Source organism: Anomalospiza imberbis, chromosome 17, assembly GCF_031753505.1.
Source record: "Anomalospiza imberbis isolate Cuckoo-Finch-1a 21T00152 chromosome 17, ASM3175350v1, whole genome shotgun sequence".
Lineage (NCBI taxonomy): Eukaryota > Metazoa > Chordata > Aves > Passeriformes > Viduidae > Anomalospiza > Anomalospiza imberbis.
In genome coordinates, this window is record NC_089697.1 from 11017652 (window position 1) to 11028551 (window position 10900).

At 46.3% G+C, this 10900-nt stretch overlaps 1 protein-coding gene across 2 annotated transcripts in view; it reads right to left on the reverse strand.

Moving 5' to 3' along the window:
* The window catches only part of PHACTR3 (phosphatase and actin regulator 3), a 101663-nt gene extending 98728 nt beyond the window's left edge, over positions 1 to 2935 (reverse strand). The window contains exon 1 of one of the 2 annotated variants that reach the window (XM_068207974.1): positions 2443 to 2935. In XM_068207974.1, coding sequence (XP_068064075.1) covers positions 2443 to 2545 — 103 coding nt within the window. In that variant the 5' untranslated portion in view covers positions 2546 to 2935. The remainder of the gene's footprint in view (positions 1 to 2442) is intronic. The other variant, XM_068207975.1, reaches the window with a different exon arrangement.
* Positions 2936 to 10900: the final 7965 nt, after the last annotated feature.

Below are 10900 nucleotides of genomic sequence, written 5' to 3' on the forward strand. Positions count from 1 at the left end.
CAAGAGGATGAATATAAATATGCCTTTAAACCAAAAAACCACCAGGAAATTTTTGAGAGTCTACGCTGCCTTCATCTATTCCCACATTTCCTACCCCAATATCCTTTCCTCAGTAGGCACAGCCAAATGAGTTGGTGCAGAATAATCCCTGACCACATCATACAGCCAAAAAACTGTTCCAAAACAAGATGGGATATGGCATCACTCAAAGGCCAGGTAAAAGTAGGAATGGTTTTTGTAGGGATCCTACATCCTATTATACCCATATTTTGGTATAATTTTGGTCTGCTTGTCTGTAATTTAAACATGTAAATTAAATGTTAATAACATTAATTTAATCTTTAGATTAAGGAAGAATCTTACAAGTTCACACTTCTCTACATGGTTTGTCTGCGAGCAGAGTTGGGATGTAAACACCAACTTTGGACATATCACTTCCCACTCCTAAGACTGTCTTTTGACTTAGAGTCCATAGATAATTATGCTGGTATAATGATAATGATAAAATTATTTTCCAGGACAGTAAAATAATCTAAAATGCAAATACATCATCTAGCATTCATAATTCTTAAAATAATATCAATTATATTCCAGATTTTTAAGGAGCCAAATGTATGAAATTGCTCGTAATGATTGCTCACAGCACTGTAGGGTAAAATTTTATCTAAATTAAGCGATTTAGGTTCATTTTATTATCATCTGGAAGCATACAGATGTTCAATACTAGTTGATGAACAAATTTAAAACCTGAAAATCTTACCATGCTTACTAATCCTACCACTGACTGTTCATACCTTCCTGGACAAAAACCATATGTATTTAACACCTTTTGTTTCTCTCCACATATTGCACGAATAACAGAACACAAGACACCTTCTCTTGCATTTTAGTGGAGCTTCTGCCATGCAATGGGACACTGGTTTATCTGATGGAGTCTGTATTAGGGAAAAAAATGCTCCTTGGAATTGACAGTTCCTTCTCCTAACAAAAAGCACAATAATGTTTATATCTTTGTCTATTTGTCGGACATGTTGTGTACTTTCTTTGTTGTGAATCTCACAAAGGCCAAAAGAATTAATTAGCAGAAAGCAATCTAGAGGAATTAAAACTGAGGTTGCACACGCCTTCCTTTCATTAGTCACTTCTGCTTCCAGAAATCAAATGGCAGAAACATACATTCCTCTTTCAGTCAAGATTGCCCCTTTGGGAGTGAGTCGAGCAGTTCATGTTAGAAGAGTCCTTTGTTCCCTTCACTTAGGGTATCAGAACAGTTGGTAATCAGGGATAAATCATCCACTGTTTGCCTTAATTCAATTTGTATTTCACTCCAGACCAGTGTGCTCACAGTTGCTTGATAAGGCAAATAAATAGAAGAACTTAAATTAGATACAAATATTAATATCCTCATTGGCTCAGAAGGAAGCAATATAGCAGGTGTATGAATAGAGCTTGGAATATTTTATTTACTCAGTAATCTGAGAAAGGGGAGCAAAGTTCAATCCGAAATTGCATCCAGGGACTGTCTCCTGCAGCCTGATAGCGCCCTGACCCAAAACCTAAACCCGTTTCTAGGCTTAGGAGTCAGTAGTGGGTAGTAATGATCAACACCATTCATTGTCTTTACACTGTTTTGATTACTTCTTTTCTTATAAAGAAACCTGACAGCTCTTCTGTGGCCACCATCTATTCAGGGAAACTGAGAGTAAACTGGCTTTTACCCTTTGCTTCCAGCTTGTTGTTGTGCCTTTCCGGGCAATCACATCACATCAAAGTGATGTAGCTATTTGTTTCTTTTTTATTTTTTTTTAAGGTCTCAACACTGCTTAGATTCTGACGATATGAAATTACTGAGTCACCACCAACAGACATTTAGAATTACTCCTCAAAGTGAAGATGAAAACACCATTAGCCATTGTTTAAAAAAAAAATCTAATCACAATATTCTATTTATACACTAACGACTGGGCTGTGTCCCCTCAGCACCACCCTCTGTGCCCACACTTCATTAGGAGATTACGCTTCTCCCTATGAAGTGAAAATTACCTTCTTGTGGGCAGAAAGCGTTTAATTATGACTCTGCTTCCCTTGTCTCCATGGCGATCCCATGCAAACAGCCTGCTTTATTAGTGCTCATTTCCCCCTCCCCACAAAGTCGTCAGTGAGCTCTGCGGGAGCGGGGGTCGAGCGCTGCCGGCGGCCCCGGGAGCCCCGGCCGGGACGCGCCCCCCGCGCTCGCTCGGCGGGCGGGCAGAGCCGCGCTGCCAAAGCCGCGGGACGCGCTCGCTCCGATCCCGTGTGGAGCTCAGCCGCTGCACCATTTCGGCACTTACTGCAGGAAATGTGTTCCCAATTCCCGCCCGCCCGTGGCGGACGGGCTCCCTTACAAACTGGCGGATGCTCCCGGCGCGCCCCGAGCGCCGCCGGCGAGAGCGGGGCGGTTACCTGGGTGCTCCCCGGGACCCGCGGCGTCGGTGAGGATGCTGGGGTCACTCTGCGACCTGCCTCGCGGGAGAAAGCAGCCGGTCCCTTCTTCCGATGCAGCCATGAGGTGGAGGGCGGGAAGCTCAGAGGAGGAGGGAGGAGGAGGCGCTCATGGAGCCGGAGGCTGCCGGGGGACAATGGGGACGAGGGTGCGGCGGCGGCGGCGGCGGCGGCGGGGCGTCAGCCGGGCAGGACCAGCCGCGGCAGCATCTTCCCCGGCGCCGTCGGCAGGGCTGCGGCGCGGCGCTCCGCCGGCTCCGGGCGCTCAGGGGGCAGCTCCGGGCGCCTCAGGGGGGTGGGCCATGCCGCCTGGCGGGGTGGGGAAGAGCCGGGGCGCGGGCCGCCGGCCCGGCCCCCCGCCGCCGCCGCCCCCTCCCGGGACGCCCCCCCGAGCGCCGCTGCCGGAGTCGCCTCAAGCCGCCGCGCTGCTGAGCGCATCCGTTGGAAAACATTGGGATTCTCCCATGGTGCCCCGCGAGCGCCCGCCTGACGTCACGGGGGAGGGGTGGGCGCCGCACCTGCACTGCACAAAGGCGGGGGCTCCGCAGGTGCGCGGGGGCCGCCCCGCCCGAGCGCCTCACGGGCCGCGGGGAGGGGCCTCCCGCACCGCCATCGCCTGCGGGACCCGCCCGCGTCCCCGGAGCCGTCCCCGTGCTTGTCCCGACCGTCCGGGCGCTTTGCCCCGCGGGAGGGACCGGCGCGACCGCCGGGCACCGGGGCGGCCGCGGGGCTCGGTGTCCGCCACTCGCCTCGCCCCGGGGCCCGCGGGGGCGGGTGTCCCGCGGGGGAGGGCGTCCCACGAGGAAGGGTGTACCGCGGGGCAGGGCGTCCCACGAGGAAGGGTGTTCCGCGGGGCAGGGCGTCCCACGAGGGAGGGTGTCCCGCGGGGGAGGGTGTCCAGCGGGGGAGGGTGTGCCGCGGTGAAGGGTGTCCCGCGGGGGAGGGTGTCCCGCGGGGGAGGGTGTCCCACGAGGAAGGGTGTCCCACGAGGAAGGGTGTCCCACGAGGAATGGTGTCCCACGAGGGAGGGTGTGCCGCGGTGAAGGGTGTCCCACGAGGAAGGGTGTCCCGCGGTGAAGGGTGTCCCACGAGGAAGGGTGTCCCACGAGGGAGGGCGTCCCACGAGGAAGGGTGTGCCGCGGTGAAGGGTGTCCCACGAGGGAGGGTGTGCCGCGGGGAAGGGTGTCCCGCGGTGAAGGGTGTCCCGCGGGGAAGGGTGTCCCACGAGGGAGGGTGTCCCACGAGGAAGGGCGTCCCACGAGGGAGGGTGTGCCGCGGTGAAGGGTGTCCCGCGGTGAAGGGTGTCCCGCGGGGAAGGGTGTCCCACGAGGGAGGGTGTCCCACGAGGAAGGGTGTCCCGCGGGGAAGGGTGTCCCGCGGGGGTTCTCTCGGCAGAACGAGCAGAGAACCGCTCCGCGCCCCCAGGACCCCCGCGCAGCTCGGTCGGAGCTGGGGCGGGGGCCTCGTGGCAAAGGTGTCGCACGGGGACCCCGCAGAAACGGGATGCTCCAACTCGGCTGAGTAGCTTGGTTTGGGAATTTGTTTAAAGGGAATAACTGCTTCTATGAATTTTTTTTGCTCCTCATGTGAGCTCAGGGTGCCGGCAGTGGGGCTGCTGGTCTGTAGCTGGTGATACAGGTCTGGTCTTCTTGAAGTTTTGACCTGTAAAAAACAGGAATATTTTTAAATCACTCTCCCAGTAAAGTCCTGTGGAATGCTCGGTCAGCACTTGCTGGGATTGTGGGAGTTCTCATCTCGTGTCTGCCTTAAACTCTGTTTTCGTCTCTGCATGGAACCAGTGCTGAGAAATATGCTCACCTACAAGTAGATCTCTTTCTGAGTCAAGAGCAGTGGTTATACATGCAGCTGACCAAGTTCCTGTTATGAGACAGGTGCAAGTTTGCACAATTTTAGGGATGGACCTTTATCAGGCAATTCCCTATCAATGCAGTCTTTCATTCCCACAGAAGCACAGGCTGAGGCTGCAAAGAACCACAGTGGGGTCACCTGGTGCAACCTCCCTGCTCACGCAGGGTCATTCCAGAGCAGAGGACAGAGGATTGTGTCCAGACAGGTCTGGAATATTTCCAGTGGAGGGAAACTCCACAGCCTTACCTGCACAGCAAAGTTCTTCCTTATGTTCAGATGGAACTTTCTAAGCATCAGTTATTCACCACTGCTTCTTGTTCTATTACTTGGCACCACTGAGAAGAGCCTGGCTCTGTTTTTATGTTATTTTGCTACTGTTAAATAAAGAAAATGGGGTTTGGCCATTTCTGAAAGCAAAGGCAAACAAAGCAGTTATGTGGGGTTATGTCTTTGTTGTGTTTTGGGGGATTTAACCCAAATTTATCACATCTATCACACTAAGACATGCGCTTGCAGTTTTTCTTTAAGCAGGAATTTCAAAGTTAAATGTGCATACATCTAATTTGGGAGTCACTTTTGGCTTGTGTGTCCCTGAGAGTCAGTTATCCTACTGACCTTTGGGGAAAGAAAAAAGTGTGGGCATGGCTTTAATGGTGGAGCTTGATGAGAAAATTCATCCAAGATTCCATTTGAGGGAGGCCTGAGTGGCTGTTGGGGTGGCATCCACCCATGGCTGGGGTGAGCTGCTGCATCCAACAGCAAGTGGGAATATTGTCCTGAGAAAAGGACCCAAAAAAAGGTTTAAAGCAAAATACCAAAGAGTTTCTGGTTCAACGAGCACTGCCCCTTCTTGGGGTGTATAAGGTAGATCCTAAGGAAAAAGCAGCATGTGGAGGTTTAATATAAGCTGTGCCATCATACCATGGAATACATTAAGGTGCCAAGTGAGATAATGAGCCAAATCTATTTTTAGTCCTAAAAGGAGAGGAAGTAGGAAGTTTTAAATGGTCTTTCTCTAAATAGCTTTTAGGTCATGCTAGAACCATTCACTGATGGTTTCTAGTGAATTCTGTGAAAGTCTGCACTAATCAATAGCTGCCTTCTGAGATGAAGAATGATACTGATTTCATGTTTAAAATGTAGGGTTGAGAAGTTTCATATCAGATTTAAGCATTTGTATAAACTGAATATATTACAATATTTTCAACCCTAGAAAACATCTCCAAGACATCTTTAGTAGCTGTAGAAGCACACAGGATGAGAGGGATGTATTTTTAACCAGCTCCCATACTGGTTGCCTCTGTAGAGGACATTTTATAGGATTCCTTTGGATTTAAAATATTGCCTGGTACAAAACAGTCAAACAGGGCTGGAATCTGCCTTGCTGCTTTCACTTAGTTAAAGAGCATTTTCTCTCATCCCTGACAAACCAAGCATCAAGAGGTTCAGTCTGGGGATAAATCCCTCATGTGGTTTGTGCCAGCTGATGGAGCTGCCCCTGGACCTTGTTCTTTCCAAAAAGAACCATCATCATGTTTAGGAGGGTAGGTACCCAAAAAAAAAAAAAAATAGTGTTGAATCATTCAAACTTAGGTTGCTAAATAATGTCTCTTGTGTTAACAGTAGGATTGTCTGCATGTCTTTTACTTTCAAATTTCAGAGGTGATGATGATGTATCTCTGGCACTTCCTTACCTTAAAGCAGGCTCTGCATTCCTTCTGGGGCAGGGCTTTAGAGAGGGAAAAATCAATGTGAGGCAAAGTCTCGTCTTTGTGTTGAAAGACCAGCACCAAACAGGAATGGAGCCCTTTCACAGAGGTAGATAAAGCTGATGGAGGCAGGCACTAACTAATATATTCCAAGTATATTGATGTGTAAATCCCTCTGAAATTGGAATGAAACTAAGCCTGGTTCTACCTGTGGGCACAAAGCACGTGAAAAATTGTCCTCAATTTTCCATTCACTACTTCATATGATTCTGTAGGTGTCACAAACAAAACTGTTTGCAGGTTCAGAATGGCTATTAGTAGAAACATGACTCCCCTTTTGTTTGGTTTATTTTCTCACTATAGGAGTCTTGTGGTAAACAATTTTTCAGCATTTTCCCAGAGTTCAATGATCTGATCTGTTTAGTTATCTCTCAGAGGATTTCTAGCCTTTTATATTTATGATGAAAAGTTATGATGAAATTTTTTTAGCTTAATAGCAAATATCTCTGCAATTGGCATCCATTCAGTTGCAGGAAAATACTTCTTGAAATGAAATATCCACAGAAGGAACACTGAAGAGAAAATATTTTTTTTTATAATTTTATTTATTTTGATGCATAGTCCACAGCCAAAGCAATGCATGTCCGTTTGATATGACTTTCCTTGATTTATTTCTTTTTAATGCAACCATATAAATTGTATGGATGATTTGATTAGTTTGTTTTCTGACAGACAGCTGAATGCCTGTTGTATGAGCTGGTTATATAAAGAGAAGGCCAAACTTGTGTTAGAAAGGAATGATTCTCTGGGGAGAAAGAAAAGAGGTGAGTCATGTCAGTGCTGTTTTTCTTGAATCAGCAGAATATTAAACAGCCTCATTTTCCTTAATCTGAAGCCTACATGTGATCTCTGAGCACCACTGATGTGGGGGTTTTGTGTTGTTATTTAGAAAAATGAATTCAGGGTACATTTGGATTGACAGTATCAGCTTTCATGTTCAAATTGTTCTGATGACCAAGGCACAAATAGCCTTGCTAGGAGCAGTTTTCTTAGATGCAGCAACAGAAAGCATTTGTTCTGCTGCTTGTGAGTCTTAACCTAGTTTCTAAGATTTTTATGCCAGCTTGTTGTAGCTCAGCATGTTCACCATAACAGAGGTGATTCCCATGCTCAAAAAGCTCTTGTCTCTATTTACTTTGTTGGGGGTTCTTTCCCCTCAGATGCTTTCTTTGTAAAGAGGACACAGAGCCTATTTTGAGCCTTTGTTTGTCAAGACCATAAATGCATGTCACCAAGAAGAGAAAAAATACCAGCCAGCAGTCACAACTTCGTAAGTACAAAGACTTGAAACACATCTTCTCCAAAGCACTACTACAGAAGGCAAATAAAAAATGAATAAGCATCAAGGGCTTGTTTACTGGGGGCCTCGTGTGCACATTGAGAATCTCTGATACTCAGGAGCTATTCTGGCAATGGCCCATCTGATTTTCATGTTGGCTTTCCTTCCCAGCTCCAGTGCTCACTCCCATTTTACAGGTGAAGGAACAGGAACAGGAAAAAGAGGCTGGGAAAAATGTGAAGGAGGACCCTCAGCTCAACTCCCTGCCCTGACACCCAGCTCTACTCACATCCTTCTGTGCTCTGATGATGGGAATGGGAACCTCTACTCTTATTTCAAATTATGCAGCTTATAACAGTAACAGCCCCATGTGTGGGGAGTGAACTCGTGTCTGCAACGTGCCAAGGCCAGCAGAGAGCTGCAGGATGTGGTCACTGAGCACTGTCACTGTGCATGAGGAGCAGGGCAAAGGCACCTCTGTGGGGAACTCCGGAGGACTCCTGAGGTGCTGTCCAAGCCAGCGAAGTTCCAGGTGATGTGCCACATAAATGTTGTTTGTGCCAGTTTGAAGGGATGAATCTCATTATCCTCTCTGGCTTTTTGTCCCCCTTAGCCCTCAGGATGTCTGAGGAGAAGGGATGTACATATAAATTCCATTGCAGATCCAAATCTCCTTCCTGCCCACATTTTTTGGGAATTAATAGTCTTGTATGTGGAATATCTTGGTTTTTTACAGGCATTGTGTTCTTAAGAAGCCACATGGCTGGAACTTTCATCCTCAAAGTATTCCATGATCTCAAATACCCAAAACTACAAAAAAACTGCAGATATGTGGGGGCTCTGAAAGCCATTTTTGGTGCAATTGAGACCCTGCAAGCTCTCTGAATTAATACAGAAAAACCCAGTGAACTGTTTCTTGTTTCATTTGTAACATCAGTCCTGCAGGTTCCACAATTCAGGATAGTAGAAATAGCTCCAAGAAACTGGTGTTGGTTGTAATATAAAAGAATACATTGTAAGATCCCAGGCTTTTTAAATAACTATTTGGAGCACTGAAATTCCATTTGGAAACAAAATACATCTGAAAAAGAAGAACCTCTGATTTGCTTGTGCTTTGCAATCTTTGTATTTTAGAAGCAGTGCAGATCATTTTTGCCTCAGAAATAAGTTTGGATATCTTGTAACCTGATCAGAGATGTCATTTCTTCTTATTATGTATTGTATTCAGACAGTACATTCCGATTCAGATCTCATCTTGTTGCCAAATCTGGAATAATTTTGACGTATACATTTTTCAAATTAATTCAAACAGTGAAGATCATTCAGTTGTCAGCAAAAGTGGAAAGGGAAAAGTGGTGCTCTGTGCTAATTAGATGAGAGCTGACGAGTCTTTGTTGTAGAGTGCAGGACAAAATCCTGATTCCACTCACGTTAGTACCTTTCAACATTTACTTCAATGGCATTTTGTTATTGTCATTTCTTGTGTAACGCAGGACTTCTGGTGGTGTTTCACACTCAGAGCACAATACACGAGAAATTCAGCTGTTGGAGAGTTAAACTACTTTAGGGGCCAGTGAGACATGAAACAAGTGGCAGAGCTTCTTTCAGTAGGTCACAGTTTGCAGTTCTTTGGGACCTGAAATCCAGTGAAGACCATAATAATCAGGATTTATGAGCATCTCTCAGAAGATACAACCTCAGTTGGGCTTCATGGAGAAGCCCATGAAGCACTTCCTTCACCATGAAGCACTTCCTTCATGGAAGGAAATATAGGAAGTCTAGAGCTGATCAGCAACTGAAGGCAAGAGAATGAAAGCTCAAATTGGTTGGAACTCCCAATGAGCAAGGTCCAGGACAGCAGAGCAGTTTCTGTTCTGAGCCTGAAGTTGTGCATTGCATGAGAGCCCAGAAGTCATGGCCAGCCCTTCCAGGTCTCATTCACAGGGAGCTGCAGTGTGAGAACTGATTTAAAGCTCAAGGTTTGAGCTTTCCCAGGCAGAAACGCTGTGGTGACTTTATGCTACACCTTCATTCTTCTGTGGGTGCTCCTGTGGGTTGGGTTTATGTCTGGCTGGGACAGACTAGTCTTTGGGCTTGTTCCATCTATTCAATTTCCTGCTCACCAACTCCTGAAGCAAGACTTGGGAAGGGAAGCAGAATAGCTACCAATAAATTTCTGGAATTTCTAGTTTAATTTTAAGGAGGACTAGGAATGCATACCATTCCTGCACAGTGAAGTTACTGCTTCCTCAGAGCTGAAGGGTTTAGGCAGTAGTTTGCATCCTCATTTAGGCAGAATGTGGATGTGCAGCAAGATCACTGCTGGGGAGGTTGTGCTTTGCTCTTTTGCAGATGCAGTGAGTCATCTGAGAAACCATTCCTCAGCAAAACACAGCAAACTTGGTTTACTTTTTAAATATGGGGGTTTTGACAGTTGTGGGTGTTGCCGTGGCAGCAGGAGCCCTGGGCCATCCCCTCCCCTCGGGGCTGCAGCTCAGTGTGCTGTTTTAATGCCATCTTGCTGTGAGCTTGGGAAGGCCAGGCTGCTCAGCAGCTCCATCCCAGCTCCCTCCATGGACAGAGACAGTGGTTGTTTTTCTAGGATCAGCCCTAACAGCAAACTTTTAACCTGCAAAGTTCGCCCAGGACAGAATTAGGTGGATCTTCCATTTCATGGCTTCAAGGCTGGAGATGGACACTGTCATAAGCAGTCAGAACAATGTAATCATGGAATTTTCTGTGCTGTTCTGTTGTAAAAAACTCTTTGCCAGCCTTGCTTCCAACCAGCCTAGACTGTAATGAGAGGAACACCTCCAGACCCCTGCAGCTGGGATCTCAAGTATTTTGGAAATAAATCCTTTAACATCTTTATGCAACAACTAAAGTGCAGACTTTGCCTGGTAAATTCTACCAGTCAAGTCAAAAATCAGATGGTTGCCACAAAGAGTTCCTTAGTTTTCACTTGTCTCTGATATGTACCTCTTCTTGTTATACAAATGTGTCCTTTTAGGTCTAGACACAAAAAAAATGCTTTGCAAAGGAATTCCCAACGTCAGTTTAATATAATCTATGAACCACACAGATGCTTTAGACCTCTCACTCTTATAAATAATTATGCAAGACCAAAGACCAAGTCCTTCAAGTTTTAAGGTCCAGTTGCAGAGATAGATTTTTTTAAAAAATATTATTATTATTATTAACATGGAGTCTAAAAATGTTTTATTCTAACCCAATGTGAAATACAGAGATGGGAACACAAATTTTTGCTAAATTTGCAATTCCTTGTGTACATGAATGACTGCTTAGCTTCTCATTTGTAAGCCTGTGTATGGAGATGGAGGTTCATGCAGCTAAGGATTGTATGACCTGTGGTATTTATAATTAGGTAATTATACCCTTGCTTAATGAACTAGTAAACAGGTTTTTTTGCTCACGTTGTTTTTTCCCCTCTCCTAGAAAGTGGAAATAAATCCAATTAAATCAGTCAAGGAAGATGCCAGTA